The 20,580-nt window shown below is 31.8% G+C and overlaps 2 protein-coding genes across 5 annotated transcripts; one reads left to right on the top strand and one right to left on the bottom strand.

Annotated features, from left to right (window-relative positions):
• Positions 1-1,791: 1,791 nt before the first annotated feature.
• Positions 1,792-6,573, top strand: LOC113864505 (RNA-binding KH domain-containing protein RCF3-like). 3 transcript variants are annotated; one of them, XM_027498299.1, is made up of 8 exons: positions 1,792-1,905; positions 2,133-2,839; positions 3,130-3,579; positions 3,666-3,920; positions 4,641-4,949; positions 5,685-5,764; positions 5,860-5,968; positions 6,417-6,573. In XM_027498299.1, exons 2-8 carry the CDS (start codon positions 2,138-2,140, stop codon positions 6,558-6,560), a joined length of 2,049 nt encoding a protein of 682 aa, XP_027354100.1. In that variant the 5' UTR covers positions 1,792-1,905; positions 2,133-2,137; the 3' UTR covers positions 6,561-6,573. The 3 variants fall into 3 exon arrangements, with proteins under 3 accessions (XP_027354100.1, XP_027354101.1, XP_027354102.1); XM_027498300.1 differs by having other exon boundaries at positions 1,819-1,905; positions 2,097-2,839; XM_027498301.1 differs by having other exon boundaries at positions 1,824-1,905; positions 2,175-2,839.
• Positions 6,574-11,914, bottom strand: LOC113864506 (amino acid permease 6-like). Of its 2 annotated transcripts, none has more exons than XM_027498302.1 (7): positions 11,696-11,914; positions 11,339-11,572; positions 10,786-10,879; positions 10,451-10,665; positions 10,140-10,288; positions 8,306-8,533; positions 6,574-8,204 (listed from the first exon to the last, which is right to left on the bottom strand). In XM_027498302.1, the coding sequence occupies exons 1-7, from the start codon at positions 11,799-11,801 to the stop codon at positions 7,779-7,781; spliced, it is 1,452 nt and encodes a 483-aa protein (XP_027354103.1). In that variant the 5' UTR covers positions 11,802-11,914; the 3' UTR covers positions 6,574-7,778. The 2 variants fall into 2 exon arrangements, with proteins under 2 accessions (XP_027354103.1, XP_027354104.1); XM_027498303.1 differs by having other exon boundaries at positions 10,140-10,266; positions 10,429-10,665; positions 11,696-11,906.
• Between the last annotated feature and the right edge of the window lie 8,666 nt (positions 11,915-20,580).

Here is a 20,580-nt window from a genome sequence, read left to right as displayed (position 1 = left end):
GCGAGTTATGGTTCCATGGGCTCCCGTTTCTCAACGGGCTTCTTTTTTTGCATTATTCCTTCAAAATATATAATTTAAAATTAATTAATGAAATTTAAAAAGGTTTTTAAAATATTATTAGTAATATAAAATATGTAATATAAATTGGGTGATAAATTTAGAAAAACAAGAAAATTACTCTAATTAATAAAATATTAGTTTAATGAATACTTACATCCGTTTTTTAAATCCTTAATATTAATTGGATAAATTGAGTATTGATCAAATCCTTTTGCACAAATACATACACGTCGTATAAACGTGTATATACTCGCACATTGAAACATGATCAAATGTCACAATACGTCAAAGTTAATAAAATAAAATTTATAATAACCTTGTTTTTATAAACCTTTTTAATTAACGTTTGTATACAGATAAGATTCAAAAACCAGTAAAACACTAGAATGAAAAATAGATAAACATTAACTTTATAGTAAAATAATTTTCAACTGTTATCGTTATTATAAAAATTCATGCTCGATGAAGGTACATCAAATACCAATATAGACAAAAGTAGGATAAAAATTAAACATACAATTAATGTACATTAAAATGTATTTTCTATGTTGGTATAAGCATTCCTGCTCAATAAAAATGCATCAATTATCAACTTTAATGTGTATATTTCTTGATTCTTCATTGTTTTTATACTTAAAATTTAAATTTGTGGAAGAGTTTTTTAAAATTATTAAATAAAGAGAAATATAAAAAAATTAATTTGATAAGTTAGAAAAATGTTATTATATGCATATACATGTATATTCATATATATATGTATATTCATATTTAACAGAGAGTATATATATATATATAGTATTTATTGTATTTATTACTTATTTTAAAATTTTATTGCATATAATATTCTAAATTTTCTACACTCTTTATGGATTTAAAAAAAATATAAGTTAAAAGAAGTAATAAATTACAGAAAGTTTTTTAAAAACACATGTATTATTCTCAATAATTACTGTTATAATTTAAGAAGCAAAATATTTTAAAAGACAATAAGTTATGGAAAATTATACCGTACGTGCTTAAAGGTAGACTAGCATTGTGTTTAGGTAAATAATCCAATTAAATACTTATTTAACAATATTTTATATAATTTTTGAACAAATTTGTGAATATAATAAACTATTTTACAAGCTTTTTATAAATACTTCAGATACACCCTAATTTCCTATACTTTTTATACATACAATGAAATTTTAGGAGAATTACATATATTTATTTTTTAGTCCTGTATTGTGTTGAACTTGTGCAGTTATATCATATTACGTAAATTTAAATAGAAAGAGTAATAAATAATTAAACATAAAAAACTAATTCATTTTAGTTCATTGGTTTTGTTTCATTTTCTTTAATTATTAAAATTTTATTTAATACTTTAAAAAATTATAAAATTTATTTATAAATTACTTTTAAATTTTTAATTGTAATTTTTAAAAATTGATACAAATAAAAAAAATAATTTCAGTGATGTATAGTAAATTAAAAGAATATTTTGTATAAATAATCATTATCATTAATCTTATGTTATTAAATAGTGAGAATACTAATTGATTTAAAAAATATATATTTTAAATTTTTAAAAAAATATACAATGCCTCTCAATCTTATGGCTTTTAGAGCAAACACCTGATAAAAAGTGGCTTAAAATGGCCATTCTTTCTATGCACAAGAAGTAAAAGTGGGGGCCCAATTATTTACTCTGGGCCGAGGAGTAGAAATGGCCCGTTGGCACTTCTAAGAGCTTAGGTCACACTGCAAAGGTGAAGAGAGAATTCTTCGGCAACGTTCTCCGTCGTTCTCTGCCCTCCATCGTCGACGCCGGTGCTGTTTCTTTCCGCGTGATTCTCGAAGGTTTGGAACACACTCAGATCTTGCCACTGCAATTTTCACTTTTTCTTTTATTCTTTTCTTTATTTGTTTATTTCAATTTTATAACCACAACGACTCGCCTGGAACAAGTTCAGTCACAGGATTTATCATCAACAGTTTTTGCTTTGTAGTTGTATTCTTATATTAATTAATAAACAACGTTAAACTGATACGGCTTTGGTGTGCCATTGTTTCATACTTGTGTCAGTTTTCAATGGCATCTTCTAAGAGGTCGAATGATAGGAATGCAGTGGAACCAAATGGGAAAGGGAAACGCCAAAAGCCTTCAGGTGGTTTTTCACCGTTGGATGTTTCTCCTGGTAGCCTTGTATTCCGTTTGCTCTGTCCTGTTTCTAGAATTGGTGGTGTTATTGGTAAAGGCGGTGCAATCATATCACAAATTCGTCAAGATACTGGTGTGAAGGTTAAGATTGAGGAACCTGTTCCTGGGTGTGATGAAAGGGTTATCACTATCTCAGGTTCTGATAAAGAGGCCGAAGAAGATGCTGCTGAGCAGGGAAGGGAGGTTAATGATGAAGAGGCTGGAAGCGAGGGGAAGGATGAGGAAGCGAATGATCGTGGTGGTGGCGATGGTAATGAAGATAAAGATTCTGTTCCTCCTGTTGAAGACTCACGGTGTGAGAAGGGAAATTCGTCGATTCGGAAGGCTATATCACTAGTTTTTGAGAGGATGGTTGAGGGAGTAGAGGAGGCAACTGAAGGGGATGAAGAAAGTAATAATAAACCTTCTTCCTTTGTTCTTAGATTACTTGTTCTTTCTAATCAAGTTGGCTGCCTTTTGGGAAAGGGTGGCAGTGTGATAAAGAAGATGTCAGCTGACAGTGGAGCGCAGATTCGTATCCTCCCTAGAGACAAACTTCCCGTGTGCGCATCAGCTTCTGATGAGATAGTTCAGGTAAGTGTGTATGTATGACACTGTCTGAACCAAAAATATAAGGGGTGCATGTTTTCTTTAAATTACTGTTAGGAGTTTTATTTGATGTAGCAATTGTCTGGCTAGGATGTTTGCTTTGTCAAGATTTTATTACCTGTCGGAACACAGAAGTTAATTCCATTGCTGCTAAACGTGTGACATATAACGCCAAAGTGCTATGTTGCTGCATGTTGCTCAGTTTTAGACGGTTAGAGCTGTTCATGTTGTTACCTTGTTTCAACATTATTTTTCGTGTGTATGCTATGATGTAGATCACAGGGGGTGTAGAAGTTGTCCGGAAGGCTCTTCAATCTGTCTCTCAACAGCTTTTGGAAAATCCGCCTCGGGATCCTGAATCCCTTTCTGCCCATTTTTCTGGGCCGTCATCTCATTCATTTGGTCAATTCCCACCACACAACCGTTCATTTGCTGCCCAAGGAGCATCTCTTGCTCCTGGGCCCCATGACATTTCTGTTTTTCATTCTGCTCCTCCTTTGATTCCCATTCCTAAATTTCATGAAGGTGCCATCCGTGGTCGCATGAGGCCTTCCCAGGAAATGCTTACTTTTCGTTTATTGTGTCCTTCTGAGAGGGTAGGGAATCTAATTGGTAAAGGTGGGGCAATCATAAAGACCGTGCAGCAAGAGACAGCTAGTGAAATCAAAGTTCTAGAAGGCACTCCGGATTCAGAGGACTGTGTTATTGTCATATCTGGTCCAGCGGTATGTGTAGGTTTCGCATTTTATCATCTGAGCTATTGTTATGGAGCCACATTTGTTTTCTACTGATGTTGGATTAATATTTGCAGCACCCAGATGATAGGATATCTCCTGTGCAAGATGCTGTATTTCGTGTGCTAACTAGAATAGCCAAAGCAATACCTGATATCAAAGAGCATAGTATGTTAGCAAGGTTTCTTGTTTCTTCCAATCAAACCGGTTGTCTCCTTGGCAAGGGTGGTTCCATCATAACAGAAATGAGGAAGTTATCGGGGGCTCATATTCGTATATTAGCAAAGGATAAGGTTCCAAAATATGCTTCAGAAGATGAAGAAGTAATTCAGGTGCAATTTCTACCAAGTTTTATATTGGTGTAAATTTAAAATCTTCCATTTTATCCCATATGCTAGGAAGCACAGACACAACATAAACATGATGACAAAACATTTTTCTTAAAAATTAGGAATGACATTACTATGATACGATAGTAATAAAATAAAAAATATTTCAATCACAAAATAAAACATCTCAAACATAAAACTCAAATACTTAACATAAAGTAAAAAAAATATACTTAAATTATTGAAGAAAACATATTATCTCATCTTAAGTATTCGTTACAACTACTACTAATTAATAGGATGCATATTGCAGCGTGTTGCAGGTGTATCCGTGTCAGAAGCTGATTCGGAAACCTTACCGTGTCTATTATTCCTAGCCTATATGGTTATTATTTCCATAACAATGCTGATATCTTGCAAATATTTAGATTAAAATTGTATTGTCCCCCTTGGATTCCTAAACTTATAACAGAATATCAGGATTTCTTAGGGAAAACTCCAACTTAATGCTGTCATATTGTCTAGTCATGTAGCTTTTCAAAATGAGCAGTTAGACTAACTTGTCAATAAGTACATTTATGTGGTACTGATCTATCAATTCCATTAATTGGCATGACATGTAAGCTTGGTGATTGGTGTGTATTAGTTTAAACTAATTTTTTACCTTCTAGTGATATTTTATGTTTCACATGGTTGTTACTTATCCTGTTTAATTTCTGTCAGGTAAGTGGAGAAATTGAGGCAGTGCATGATGCTCTTTTGCAAATAACCACTAGATTAAAACATCATTTCTTTCGTGATGCATATCCATCTATCAATTATCCTTCAAATTCTCCATTTCTGGATCAACTTCCACCATTCCCACCTTATTTAGGAAGACGGGGACTTTCACCTCCTGGAATGTATTCTGACCTAGGTCCTCTGCCACCACATGGTGGTTTTCCACTTGATGACCGCCCTCCTTTTGTGAATAATATACATAGACCAGGCATTCCTCCCCACATATCTGAAAGGAAGCCTTGGGGTCCTCAGGTATTGAATTATTATTACTCTCTTAGGTACTGATTATGGTTTAATCACTGCCTTTGCAGTATATCTGCATGTCATTTGCATTACTATCGAATGCTTGGACTAGATGTTGAAATTAATCTAGTTAAAATTAAACTTGAACTAGATCATAGGGGGAAGAGTAGTCTAACAGGCTCAGTTGGCATAAAAATAAATGTGTATGCAGTAATATTTTTCATGAAACGTTTTTTTCAAGTTTATGTGACATTTACTCTTATTTTTAAAATTCTAAACTGTTCAAAGGTTCTTTTTTACAAAAACATTTTCTTTCAATTCTGACTTGCATAATTTATAAAGAGATACCTTAGAAAAACTCTTAAAGAAATTAACAGTCTTAATGGTTACTGCAAATTAATCTATATATTTAAATATACAACATAAGAAGTTGCAACATCGTAGTTCTATCCTTGGCAGGAATTTCTTTTATTTAAAATCCAGGGGCATCAGGCAGGCTTCAGCAATAAGCTGTTAGAAGCCATGTTCTGATGAATATCTGTCAATACTCAAACCAAGAGGACTGAACCTTGGACCATTACTCCATTATCCAGGCCAAATTAACTGTTCTGTTTCTCCCAGCTGTAAAATTTCTGAAAGAATTACATGTCAATATTTGGTTGTAAGAAGTTGATATGGTTTAAAGATGTTCTCTTTACACACTGATATGCTTACCTGTGTGGGACATCCCCATCTGGTTTCTAGGGGTTACATGAAGGTGGTGCACCCGTTGGCTTGCCAGACTTTCCAGGTGGTCCTCCTAGAAGAATTTCAGGATTTGCCGGGTGTGCATCATTGTTAATAACTTCATCTTCTTTACTAATTTTCAAATCCACTTCTGTTCTCCCTCTGTTAACTGTCATCTTTTTTTTTCATGCAGGGGGAGCCAACCAATTATCACAAGTACCACTGTTGAAGTTGTTGTTCCTCGAGCGCTGGTGCCTGTAATATATGGAGAAGATGGTGAATGCCTGAAACAAATACTTCAGGTGAACCCACTGCATCTGACAATTTATAATATTAATTTTGTAGCTTTAATCTGGCTTATCCAGATAATTTTTTTGCTTTACAATTTAAATTGTTGCTGTGCCACTTCTGCACCAATATTTCATGTGTTTACAAATTCTCAAGGAATGCACAGGAGGGACATCTTTCAACCTTTTAGATGTAATTTGCATTTTCATACACTGAATCCTTTGCTTGTGTTAATGTGAGAAATTGTGTATGAATCTTCTTCTTAGACATTGAAGTTAGAGAAGTGTACTCAAACCCTAGCCCCAAATATGCAAGGTAGGGGGAAAACCAATGAAAATATTATCTCTCTTTTCTGCTTTAATTGGATTTGGAACATAATTTGTTGGATGGTGTAATTGCTGATGAAATCATTATATAATTCTTCGTGATTTTGACATTTACAATGTGATCCACACTTAACAGATCTCTGATGCAAATATTACTATTACTGATCCAAAGCCTGGAGCTGTGGAAACTAAAATCATAATATCTGGAACCCCTGAGCAAACTCATGCTGCACAAAGTCTTATTCAGGCATTTGTCATGAGTGAGAGGGAGTCTGGTTGATCTCTCTATTTGGGTAACACACTAATACATTTGTTTCTTTTGTCTAGAAGTTGTAGTTGAGCTCAGTTTTCTGCTTAATCTTATTTATGTTGCAATTTTTAATAGGCATGTGGTATAAATTGTAAAGTAAAATATATAGAAATATGACTATGCCCAAGCTTTGCTTTTTATGTGCATTTGCTTTGACTTTTCAAAACTTGAAGTTACATCCTATGTTTGATAGATTTTCATTATGTCCTAGATGTATGCCCTTTTAAAATCTTACATAAAAACTAGGTCAAGTGATTGAGCTGTGTTTTGAGGCTTGTAGAATATAAAACAGTCAAGGGTTTCAGCATCTCTTGTTATCTTTAACTCAAGCACTTTTGGTGCATGCTTTACGCCTTCTTTATCCTGAACATGTAAGAATATTAATTATCCAATTTTTCCACGCATTTGTGCTTTTCAATGTGGCCCTATCGTAGAAAAAAACATTGGCGAAAGAAAGAAAGAAGATAATGTGAAGAGCACTTACTCTACTCTAGAAAGAAAGAAGATAACGTAAAGAACATTTGCTCTGCTGTACTTAGCACATTAAACTACTTCCACGATCGTAAAATACTGAGTAAAACTGAAGGCAGCCTGTTAAAAATTGATTTTTTTAATTCCTCTATTTATAATCTTGTTGGAAATAAATATGCAGAACAGTTAAGGGACGTTTGTATTGGACTTTATTGAAAGAGAATAAATGTATGACTGTCAAGAAAGGGAGTTTGTTAGACGCCAGTCTCTGTGTTCTGTTTTAAATGGATAGTTCTACATGGATTGGTCTTGGCATCCGAAGGTTAGATTGTTTTCCACTGACTTATGAATCACGGTTAGAGATAGTTGTTGATTGTAACTTCATTATGCTTGTTCCCTAACAGGATTTCATGATCATTTAGTGAATTTGAATCTCGTTACTGTCCAGAATTTTCACTGTGCTATTTAAAATGCGTTTGATGCAGATAGAAGCTTTAATGCATGCTTCACTGAATCGAGTGGGTATATATTGTACATGTACCATAGATGGCTATATTAAATGATAGTGCTCAGCTTCATTCATCTTGGGATTATTCATGACATGTGTACACTGCAGCTGTGTGCTATATTCGTTCTTTCATAAGCACTTGATAACAAGACATTATCCATGGATTTGGTGAAACTAAGTAAAACAAAGAAAAGTGACTTAGAAATCAATTATTGCTGGGGTTTGAAGGGCTGGTATTTCTTGAGATCTTGAGCGAGGCCTTGGATGGAGCCAGCAGCAGAGATAATAGAAACAATTAAGCAGGCCCAGCTCAATATCTTGAGCCATGTCCACGTGAAGGAAAGTCTTTGCATCTTTGACTGCTTTATGTACATTTCAATGGGGAAGTAAACTGTTAATGGCCAAAAGGACAGGGAACCAATTAGGCCCAAGAAGTCATTGAAGAATGGAAACATCATAGCTATCACAGCTGTGATGATGACATATGTTGTTCTCCAGATTACCCTGAAGAAGTTAACATGGTAGGTTCCACATAGTGGAAAGTTCACAGCATGGTCTCCATTTACAAATTGGCTGTTGGACCATCTTTCCTTGCTGCAGTTCTCTACAAACGCAAATATAGGTTGGCAGAAGACCTGACAAAAAAAAGAAAAAGAAAACCCCATGCATGAACAAACAAATACATATATGCCATAGATCACAGTAGCAGGAAATAGGCTTGATTCAATTTATTTACCTGGTATGCGCCAATTAAGTGCACAGCTATACAGACGTTGGCAAAGTCTATTAGCCAAAAAGGCTCATAGAAGCCGAACCCTGTGAGGAAATTTCCTGGTGCATCATTTCCAAATGCTGCATAACCTACGCAGCCACATAGCACATAAAACATGGTTGTAGTCAAGATGCCAATCAAACTTGCTCTTTTCATGACCTTGTTCTCTGGAGGACTCGATTTTAGGGTATCCTGCAATTGTGTGGTCCGCGTTATGGTGGGCATGGAATCAAGATTTTTTAATGATAATCATTTCATTTCCCATCCTTATTAGACGGTTGACACATATTTAAACACACACAACGAGATATCCCATATTCAGATATTTTTATTTTCGGTCAGATTTGTTTAGGCCATAAACCATTTTTACTTAATTTCATATTCATTTACATAAATCCAACTTCTGCAAAATATAAATGAATCTCGCTACTATTTTATAGTATCGCTCAACCAATCATCAACAGACATTGTTACTGTTGTACTTAATATTCTTGTGTTCGAAGTTTTCATAAAAAGGTAGATAAGGAATTCTAATGATGCACTAGTTACAGTACGTGAAAACAAATGAATAAAAAAAAACGTTCGAACGAAGGAACTGTGATTTGCCTTGGCATCTTATCCAAGATAGAATAATGACTTTTTGATAAAAGGTGTCCTTTATCTTTTATACTTTCCGCTAAAAAAATTAGATAGAAAACCAAGAATCTTTAGTTTCGATTAGAATATATTCTACCACTAATGGATAACTAATGACTTGCGTTTGCTATAAACGTGTCAATATTATATGATATCTTACTCCACTAAAGGCAATTAATTAGAAAAAAATGAATATAATATTATACGAGTTGTATATTATTATTTAGATTATTAAAAATTGTGGTAATAGATCCAGTGCGCTGTTTACGCGAAACTATTGAGTGTAAATATAAATTTGTGCGTCAGTAATTTCGACAATTAATTCGAGAATCTGTAGATTGCCTTTTCTTGGTCTCTTTAGCCAGTTCGCTGTCTTCACTCGTAGAATGAAAACTTCCTTTTTATAAGTAACAGTATGGCAAATATAATTTGGGCTTAAGCTCTAAATCCTCCGGATAGCTGAATCTTCTCCGGTGAGTTTTTTATTGCACTAAATCTAGTTTTAATCATAACTATCAATTATTATATTCATTATGTTTTAAATTAAAAAATTATTAATTTTGAGTCACCGGAGAGGATCCTTTTCCGAGAAGTAGCGAACCAGTTTTGCTTCTCTTTTTATTTTTCGTAAATAGCAAGTAAGAGTTTCGTACGTTGAAAAGCGCCAAGTGGATAACATACCAATCGAAGCCCACAACTTGGCCACCCTGCCAAATTGCCACGGTTCTCTTTAATTTTTCATGCATGCAATCATGATCCTTAAGGACAAGGAGGCTATAGATATACCAGCATGATATAGTGTTGAAATTAATGCACTATAGACACCTGGCACACCCAAAAACTTTGCTACAGTCGATCTATCTATATTAACGGTATGGATAGGCACAGGCAAAGTAATTTTATATATTATCATCGTGACATATGTTCTCCGTACGATCTCTTTGTAGCCTCATCAATCGCTGATCTTTTGAATGTTCTAGCATCCATTATTAATGAAAGATTTCTATCCTATTTGGAAATATATGGAGAGGATTTGAGTTGATAAATCCCCATGCTTTGTTTATGTCAGCATGCAAGGTTTCTTTTTTATGCAAACCATAGGCGAGATCATATATATATGTATATAAAGATTGTTAATGATAATAACAACATCATGAGTTACCTGTATCTCGATGAGCACATTAGAATAAGCGTAAGCGAAGGCAATGTCACCAATAGCTTGAAACATCCTCCAGACCTTCTCAGTTCCTGTGACGTCTACCCCAACTTGCACCCCCGTTAAGGATGTCCTTACATGTTCTCCGTTCCCACCTTCACCATCGACCAAACATGCATGTATATATTTTGTTATTGTTATTATTACTATAATTAATGCACAAATGAAGAACATGATTCTATGTAGTAACTAATTAATTTTTTCACTATCCTAGCTAGAGCAAAGAAGACTTTACGTTAATTTGATTGCAAAATTACCTGCTACTTTAGCTATGGAGAGGCCGAGACCAATGGAAGAATAAGCAAAAGACATAACGGCTGCAACAATGGAGAGCCACGAGAGCTTATGAAAGTTTGGTATCTGGCTAAGCACAATTTGGATGCAGGCAAAGAGGATCATGAAAGGGTTATTTGACGTATAGCACTTAACATGATGGCCATGTTTGTGAAAACAATTCGACCTCTTCACCGCCCTGATTCGTTATCAACATTTGGAAAACAAAGAATTATTTATCATTACACTAAACATATACCACCGTTAGTCCAAAGTTTAGATACTAATAATTTAGCCAACAGTTCTTATGGAAACTTACACCATACTAATTGAAGCTGTTATTGTGTAACCGATAGTTACACCGACTAGATTTATATACTGAGCTAATCCACACAGCTGAAATTTCCTTCCTCCTACGGAAATCGAAAACGACAAGAAACGATGATTAGCACGGTTTGAGTTATGCTCTTCGAAGTTTAATATATCCCTCTTGTAAACACAAGAAACGGTGATTATTTTAGTCCCTAGAGAAAGCTTGAATGCTCAAATTTCAGTAACAATTAACAAACCTATCTATATACCGACACAAAAAGTAAGAATAGTTTAGAATTCTCATATTTACTAAAAGAAAAAATTTAGCAGTTTTTTATATTTTATTTACTATAAAGTAGTATCAAGGAAATTATAAAAAAAAATCAATTTGTTAATTGTTATTTTAAGTGAACTAAACTACTAATAAATGAAATCTTTTCACTTCTTTTTCATTGACAAGTTGCCTTTAGCTAAACCGTAAGTTATCTACATATTAATTATAGGAAGATATATAACAGTACCCAAATGCATGAAGAAAATAAAAAATCATTTATTTGTACCTAAGACAGATCTGACAACATCGGAATAGGTGTAGTTTCGTTTGCCATGAACAGGGTCAGGTGAACGATAACAGTCTGCAAGAAGAGTGGAAGTGAAGTATGTAATAAAAGAGAAGGCAATAAGAACCGCAGGACCAGCCACCCAACCCATTTGTGCAATTGCCCATGCAAGTGACAACACTCCAGACCCTATCACTGCCGTTATGATATGAGCACTCGCAGTCACCCATGTACCTTCAAACACAATCATAAACAAATTCAACCATATTATATACACGTATTATTGTATAATATAACCATGTATAAACATATGTTCATGTTGGGTTTATATAGCTATACGAAAATATGTATGTATACCGGTTCTTTTGATTCGTCCATCATCGTCAAAGTTTTTGCCACCTTCGCTAAATGCTTCAGGGTTTTCTATGTACATGCTATTCTTCTGAAACTGATCAGGGTTCATTTTTTTTATCTCTTGGTTTGTGTTTTTAGTGGGCGTGTGGTGGTATGCGCCCTACCAAGGAAAAAGGAAAAAGATCGAGAAAGGAAAGGTGTGTGTTGTGTTTAATTTCTTTGCTTGTATTTGGTGTGGTTGGCTACGCTTGGCGGTTCTTTATAGTGGAAGCATTTGGGGTGCAAAGATATTTTAACTACAGAAGGAAAAGCAAGAGATCATGATAGTTTGTGAGAAAAAACAATAATGGGTTAAATAGAGGAGAGGAAGCGAAGTCAAAGGAGTGTTGTTGAGTGGTAGTGAGGCACATGTACTTAAACGATAGGTGAGGAATTTATTGAAAAATAAAAGTAGCATACTTTATCAAAAGGCATTGGAAGTAGAAAAGGACAATATAAAATTGAAAAGCTTGAATTAATGGTGAGCTTAAGATGATAGGTGGTTTATGAGGGTGGAATTTTTGACACGCCTTAGAACCATTGAAGGTGGCAAATTCTGCTCTGGCATGAGGAATCCTTGTCCCCACAAAAGTCCATTTTTGTTTTAGTCCATCCATTGGAGAATTTTTTTATGGCAGCCACTGATGATGGGTTTTTTTTGAAAGTGGTAGAAATCCCTTGACCGAGGCACCATGCATGGCCTCTCTCTTGCACTTGATTCCCTACCTTTTTGGTCATATTGGGTTTTCATTTTGCCTTTAAGTTTATCTTAATTCACACACCGCCGAAACCCACCTGCAAAATTTTGGTTTATCACCGATAATATGAACTTTGACCTAACTTCTCGATTTTTCTTTGTATAGTTGAAGATCTATGTTGAAGATCATATGAGGTGCACCTTTGCTATATAATATAATGCCGACTTTCCCGCTAAGCACCTTTGCATCTTGCATTTCATTGGTTCCAATATCAGAGGCACTAAATCATGATCAACACAATAATAATAACATTTTTTCTTTAAAAAATAGTCCTATATATAATTATGGCCTTTAAAAAAAAGAACTCACCTTAATTAACCTTCACTATCAGTACACCCCTGGTTTTCATCAGTAATTAGGCCTCAAGTGATGAATGGTCTTTATTAATATACCATATATGTCTAGACAGTGATGTTCATGATGTGGATATCTTTTAGCAGTAAATGCTACAGAAGAGCTTTTTAAAGGGTCACTGAAACTTGAAGTGGTCCACCGCTATCTACTATAGAATATCAATGTTTGTGGTTATCTACAGTACCTGATCAGTTCATATAAGACATATGCTGAAAACTCTGCTTTGTCGGCATTTACTATCTTAAAATTCATTCTGATCCTTTTGCTCAGTTGTCCTCACCCATCCCATGGAGCAATAGTGTTAATTAGCATTGACCAAGGCCTTCCGTGCCATTACACACCTGTGTAACTGGAACACAACTATAAAGAACCAATTTTGCTGTTAATAATATTAAGTGCGACTCTTATATTCTCACTCATCATTCTATCTTATATTCATTTTCTACCTTTATTGTTTTTAATGGATAATGGTAACTGTGTACTTCATTTTTAGAGTTTAAGAGATGGAATGAATAGAAAAATTAATAAAAAGGCAAAAAAAAGTAATGTGACAAAAAAGTTCAATTTTTTTTTTCAATTGTTTGTTATGTTACTTGTAACATATCTTATTTTTCTTTCTTCGTTTCTGATATTTCTCATGCTTCGGGGGTGAGTTTGAAAACATGTTTTTTCTGTTAGGTTTCTTCTTTTTTGTCTTGCTGTCAAGCAAACTTTTATTAAAAAAATTAAAATGAAATATATTAGTAATATTTTATTTTAAAACTATATTTAACTAATTTCTTTACTTTTTTTTTAAAGATTCGTATGATGAGTGTTTAAAATATTTTATTAAAACATTATATTCAGTTAAATATGCATCATCAAATAAATAACTCTCACCATCATCAAAAAAATACTATTTAATTAAATATGTATTTAACCATTAAATGTTAAATAGGTTTGTAAAATTACTTTTAATTTTTTTAATAGTGACATTAATTACCACTTCTCTGTTTTTTGTCATGCTAGTCGAACAATGAGACATCGAAACATTGAACCTAGTCGAGACAAAAGAAATCGTAAAGGGGAATTAACAATCATTACTTTTTCACACAAAATTTTATTACATTGCTTTTGATACTTTTATAAAAGTCTTTTTGTCTTCTGCTTTTCTGTGATAATTCATTTGAAGCATTACAAAGGTTCAAGGAACGTAAAAGTTGAAAATAATATAGGGCTGGATCTTAAAAATATTTTTTAAAAAAAAAAAATAAATTTATAAAAAATTTATATAAAAATTAGAATTATTGTGTGTAACTAAGAAAGCTGAAGAGAGAAAAAAATCTTACTCTGTCCCATTGCTTAATATATAACTGATGAAGACACAAATTTTAGAACATTTAAACATAGTTTCACTTTAAAGGCACAAAATCGATAACTCATGATTCTGCGGTATTGTGGTAACCTAAAAAATTTCTTCTATTTTTATTCTCCTCACGTTAAAGGCACCTTGATCATACTGTCGTCACCATTTTCATGTACTTGTTGAAACTCTGCCTTCATGTCGATTGGGTTAGAATGAAAAGAACAAAAGGACTCCGCTACATTATAAATTAAGAAAACTTACTATTATATCATTCAAACTTTAGGTACATTTATAGCATTCAACTTTTAACATCTACTTATATACTTTTATTGTGTGTCGTGAACTATTTTATTTTATTTTAAAATTTGCATTTTAATATCTCATTCAACAGAATAATAATGTTTTAAGGTATTTTTATAAAATATAATAATTTACATAAATATGTTTATACATATACAAAAATTGTTCTGGAAAGAGCTAAAAATATATGTTTTTAAATAATAATAATTACATTTACATTTTCAAAGACCGTAACTAAATAGTTTAAAGTCTCTAAACAGACCTAGATTAATAAAATAAAATTTATAATCTTCACAAAACTCTAGACTTTATGCTTTCTTCAGTCAGACCTTTCAATTTGAGAAGTAGTTACAGAACATGTCACATCTGCTCTCACGTAATACTACAGTACAATCATTGCCAGATACATCTATCATATACACAAAATAGTAAGGGTAAGCTTACATAATAACAAACATAATTATAGAAAAATAAATGAATCTAATTATCTATGTAGTTCATCATTCATCAATTTCTCAACGTTTACTCAACAATACCACTTATTTCTATTAACTTTTTGAGTGCCAATAATTACGACAATAAAAATAATAATAATAATAAACCATCACAATAATCATAACGACAACAATTCAGTTCTATCCGATATCACAACACTAGTGATTCCAGAAGGAACCTACTACTCGACACCTTTGCCTACTACTCAACACATGACCTACCACTCACTACATTGGCCTACATCTACCTACTACTTTTTCATACAATTTTATTACCATCACATAATCAACATTAAAACATATTATTCATAACATTTGTCAATCGATCTCAACATGATATACAACATCTTCTTGACAGTTTTCTCAGCCTTATAAATATTATACCATCGAATAATACAACAGAAAAATCCATCACAAACACATCCAGTTCATCTCACTCATCAACAATAATCAAACATCGCAATCATATTTACCTTAAGTTTTATCCTATGGTTTTGCTCATACATCAGCCTATCTTTGGTTCGAAGACATTTTCATACATATATATACATATATTTATTTATTTATTTATTTATATCTTTCGATATTAGCTGATTAAATCAAGCCAACTAGAATAAGCTCCCTTTACCTAGAATGAGTGTTCTTCAAATCAACTCCTAGTAAGTCTCGAAGGGATAGATCAAGTGTTTGGGTATAAAATACGGTTTAAATAGCTCAGATCTACTCAAAACGACAAGGTATAAGTCACTTAAGAAAGAGATAGAAGAAACAAAGTAAAGACTGAAAACTGAGCTTCAAGAATTCACCTATATTTCAATGAGATAGAAAATCCCGCTTTGATCGGAGAGAATTTCAGCTTCAAGAAAGTTTTCTCTAAGAGTAATAGGAGAAAGAATAAAGAGAAAATGAGAGAGAAAAGCTGTCTGGTGAGAAAATGAAGTTTATGGACGCTGAGTCCCCTTAAATACCCCTTCAGCTCCCGCGTTCTTGCTTAAGCGAACTACTTCTCGGTTGAGCGAGAAAACCAGATAATGAAACCTCTCAAATTTCTAATATCCTCGCTCGAGTGAGCAACATGTCGCTTGAGTGAGTTATATCTTGCTTAGGCGAACAACATTTTCGCTTGGATGAGATTGCGTCCAGAAAGCTACCTATTACTTCTGCGACATCTCGCTTGAGCGAGATTCCTTCTCACCTGGGTGAGGTTACAACTGAGACAATCCTATCTACTCTCGCTTAAGTAAGATTGATATCGTTTGAGCGAGATACCCTGCACTTCGAGAGATAAATAATACCAACTCTTAACCATATTTTCTAAATTATGCTACACACAACACACTTAATAATTATTTTTCAGCTTACGTTGTACTTTGCATTCAACAACATCATCACACAACACAACAATCACACGGCTTCTAATTCAGCAAACATACAACCTTTATATATATACATTCTGATATATGAAAATTCATAGACTTGGATATATATAACACAATTCAAATGAAATAGTAACATATAATTATACCAATCTGGCATTGTGAGTTATTCTTAATTCTTAAAAAAGAAATTTTTTTTATATGGTCTAATAATACAATGATCTTAACCAATCAATATTTAACATGTCAAGTATTAATTGGTTAGAATTATCATGATCACCAAACTATACAGAATTAATTGAAATGAAACAACAATGTGGTTTTTTTTAATAATATCAACAAATCATGATTTTTTGTATCAGCCATAAATCATTACTTGTATTAATAACTATTTTAATTGTTATATCTATAATGTATTGCAATTGATCAACGGTGTAACAAAAAATTACATTAACAATACACAAAAATTAAACTCAATTTTATATTATTGGTAATAATATTATTACTTACTCACTTTATATAATTACTTATTTTGGAAGGATCAAATATTGATTCAAGACATCTAAGTAACTTGTCAAACAACATCAATTATCAAGTATTTGAGTTTTTTTATGTATGGTACGTGATTTTTTACGAATAAAATATAAAAAGTATTTTAAAATTGAAAATTATTATTTATAAAAAGTGTTTTATATGAAAAAAAAAAGCAAAAGATTCACAATGGATATTAAATGTCTATGCCACATTATGCTTGATCATAGCATTTTTTTTATATCAAAATATCATATTTAAATTTTAATTTTTTTTAATATAAAATATATTTTTAATAAATTATTTTAAACTTGCACTAAAATTGATTAATATATTTTGATGGGAGTAAAATGTATTTGGATACACTAATCGACTAAACCTGCATCAAACTCAAAATCTTAAAACATCGTATAGGTCATTATTATTTATATATTATTTAGTTTTTTATTTTTATTTAATGTGACGCTTTTCAAACTTGACATTAAAATCAATATCCTTTTTTAAAATTTTTTAAAAAATAAATACCTAAAAACATACGATAAATTTTTATATATAATAATTTTTTATGAAAAGTCACATAATTTAATATACATTAATGATAACATCCAATACTATAATTTTTAAGTAAAAAATATTATTTAGTAATTTTCTGTTGTATACTCTTAAATAAATTCCCAAAACCATTGTATGTGTACACGAACACATAAGAATCTTATAATCGAAGCGAAGATACAAATTTAAAGATATTTGGGTGTCTTTCACTGGAATCAACACATGTTGGCCGTTGAAAAATCAATAGATTGATTCCAGTAATTTATTTTGAAGAAAAACAATGAGAAAAATGAACTAAATGCAACCCTATTCCGGTGAGAATCACGTCCTGGTGGGAAATGTAGGCAGATCGAAGTACTATGTAAGACTGAAAGACATGTTAATGGAGGTTTTTGCAAAGAAGTAACAAAAACTACTGTGAATCAACCTCAGTTCCAACATCAACCGAACCAAAAAAGCCAAAGCATAAAAATTGAAAAGATTTTATTTTATTTTGTTTTTCCGTATGTACCAGGTATACATTATGTGATAATTGCTGTGACTTGTGAGTATCAACTAGTAGGCTAAGTGCTGCCACTCACTCTGCATTGAGAGAATAATACAAATAAGGTTTGACCTGAGAATATGCTAATATTGTTGCGGCGATCGACAATCAATGGACTTTAAACGTGCGAGAGCATCTGTCAATTTACTACTTTTTCCCTTAATCAACGAACATTTTGGATGGTTAAGATTCTTGTCCCATTTTCATCACAAGGTTTTAATTAAATATTCGGACTCATCTTCACTTGTTTTTCTTAAATCTCTTCTATGGAATATATTTTCTTTAGAGTTTTATAATCATTTCACGGCTAAGACCGACATGTTTGTAATATAAAATGGCGTGCACCATGAAAACGAATCCTCAGATTATGCCTAGCGATCACACTCCTTTTCACTACAATAGCGTCTTCATTAGCCCTTCATTTTTCTTTGGTTTCGGAAAACAAACCACCAGATAGGAACAATTGTTTTTGGTATTTTAATAGATGAAATGCATGCAGAGATGAGAGAGCTATATCAATTAAATGAATTTAAAAATACGTACCAAAATTGGTTTGAAAAGTAGTGACTTAGATGAGTTCCAAACTAACCACTTGGATTTCTTGGGGCCATCCCAATCTTGTCCACGAATCTCAATTATGATAAGTTATTATATTTTTTATGTGCCAAAATATGACTTTGACACCGATCTGCTCCGGAAAAAGCATTATATTTACACAATTTTTTATATCTATTTATTATTATTTTTCTTTTAATATCACGTCATATATCATATATATTTTTTAATCTATTTCTTTCATCCATCCATTTAACACCCCTTTAATAGATATCAGGAGGTTGTCATTTAAAATTTTTTATATTTACACATGATTTTTTAATGTAAAATAGGTACAGAAAAGAAAAAAATAAGAGATATGTTTGATGATGGTATAAAGAAAGAAGAAAGATAATAAAAAATAAACATATAAATGTGAGAACTCAATATTTGCAATGCTCGAACAAATAATTAATAAGATATGTTGCAATCATTCTAAAATTAGTATTGATCCTGATTTTTCGATCACTCCAATAAATTTAATCAAAATATTAAAGTTTGAAATTATACAATATTTATAGCACCAAGTATACTAGTTAGAAACAATTATTATACACTAAATTATATTTTTATTCCGAGAATAAGGAATATTGTATGTGTTATAATCTTTTACAAGTGACTTAACAAAGAAACCAATTAAAAATGATCAAACCCAAACCCTTTAGTTGATATACTAAACCCTAATTCCTTCACACTAAGTATGAATAGCACTGTAAGAGTCTATAGAAGTATTTTTAAAATTCACTGTACCGTTTTATTATTTGAATGATTAAAAAATAAAAAAATAATAGGTAAAAATAATACCAATTGCAATAAAAGAGAATGTAGTTCATATGTTATTCTTGACCAATTTTAATCCTCAAAAATATATTTGGCTAATTTTGAAAGATAATAGGTCAGGGCTTGATGAAAACAGTAAAAAAACATCTAATTATTTTCGATCATTATTGTTCATTTAAATATCAATGGTGGGCCTATTCCTAAATCATGTAAATAAAGTTGGGGGAGCACACCATTGCGTAATTCTAGTTTCACAAGAAGCCCACGGGTTTTCATTAGGGCGGTAAAATAGACAAGGCCGCATAGCCCACTAAAATTGATAGGCCGCTCATCCCGTTTTAGCTTGCTGCAATGTGACCCAATGGTGAATTGAAACGGACTGACCCATTAGACTCAAATTTTATTTTTAAAAAATAATAATAAAATATTAATTTTTTAATATAAAAATATTTTTAAATATTTTTTTATTACTTATGGTAACTTTTTAGTTTTTTATTTTGTTAATTTTTGGTGGAATGGTCTATTAATCTTTTTTTTTAATTGTTGGCAGGTTGACCAGTCAACTCTTAAACAGGTTAGATTAAAAAAATTGACTCTATTTTTTAAACAAAGCAGACTTGAGTTAACATATTTTTAGATAAACTTTTGGTAGAGCAAAGTGTCCCTTATTAATATCTCTAGGTTTCATCGGGTTAAAGAAAAATAATTGAACAATAATATCAACATTAAAATTATAACATAAATATTAATTGATGTCTTAATAGTATTAATTAAAAAATTTAAAATAAATTAATTCATAAAGATATTATTAATAAACTTTTTTATGATTTCTAGTATGTCTTAAACGGAAATGTTACAAAAGATAAGAGTTTGAATCCTGTGCATTGTTGACAAAAAGAAAAAAAAATTGAAGAATAATATTAGTATTAAAATTATAACATAAATATTAATTGATGTCTTAATAGTATTAATTAAAAATTTTAAAATAAATTAATTCGTAAAGATATTATTAATGTACTTTTTTATGATTTCTAATGTCTTAAACGGACATGTTACAAAAGATAAGAGTTTGAATCCCGTGCATTGTTGACAAAAAGAAAAAAAAAATTTGTAAAGTTCTAACAAGAGATGATAATTGTAGGATTTGAGAAAAGTATTTTAGTACTTATTTTTATAAATATATTAAAAAAATCATCATTAGTCTTGTTGCTATAAAATAAT

Source organism: Abrus precatorius, unplaced genomic scaffold (assembly GCF_003935025.1).
Source record: "Abrus precatorius isolate BTA unplaced genomic scaffold, Abrus_2018 Scaffold4, whole genome shotgun sequence".
Classification (NCBI taxonomy): Eukaryota; Viridiplantae; Streptophyta; class Magnoliopsida; order Fabales; family Fabaceae; genus Abrus; species Abrus precatorius.
The sequence above is the reverse complement of the archived record's forward strand: the minus strand, read 5'-3'. Positions and strand labels throughout refer to the sequence as shown.

Bases quoted from the DNA above. Each gene is read 5' to 3' on its own strand.
- LOC113864505 (XM_027498299.1), top strand. From the start codon at position 2,138: ATGGCATCTTCTAAGAGGTCGAATGATAGGAATGCAGTGGAACCAAAT. The intron at 4,950-5,684 runs GTATTGAATTAT...TCTGGTTTCTAG, and splicing joins GGAAGCCTTGGGGTCCTCAG to GGGTTACATGAAGGTGGTGC. The intron at 5,969-6,416 runs GTGAACCCACTG...CACACTTAACAG, and splicing joins GCCTGAAACAAATACTTCAG to ATCTCTGATGCAAATATTAC.
- LOC113864506 (XM_027498302.1), bottom strand. From the start codon at position 11,801: ATGAACCCTGATCAGTTTCAGAAGAATAGCATGTACATAGAAAACCCT. The intron at 10,666-10,785 runs GTAAGTTTCCAT...ATAACGAATCAG, and splicing joins ACAGCTTCAATTAGTATGGT to GGCGGTGAAGAGGTCGAATT. The intron at 8,205-8,305 runs GTAAATAAATTG...TTTTTTTGTCAG, and splicing joins ACTTAATTGGCGCATACCAG to GTCTTCTGCCAACCTATATT.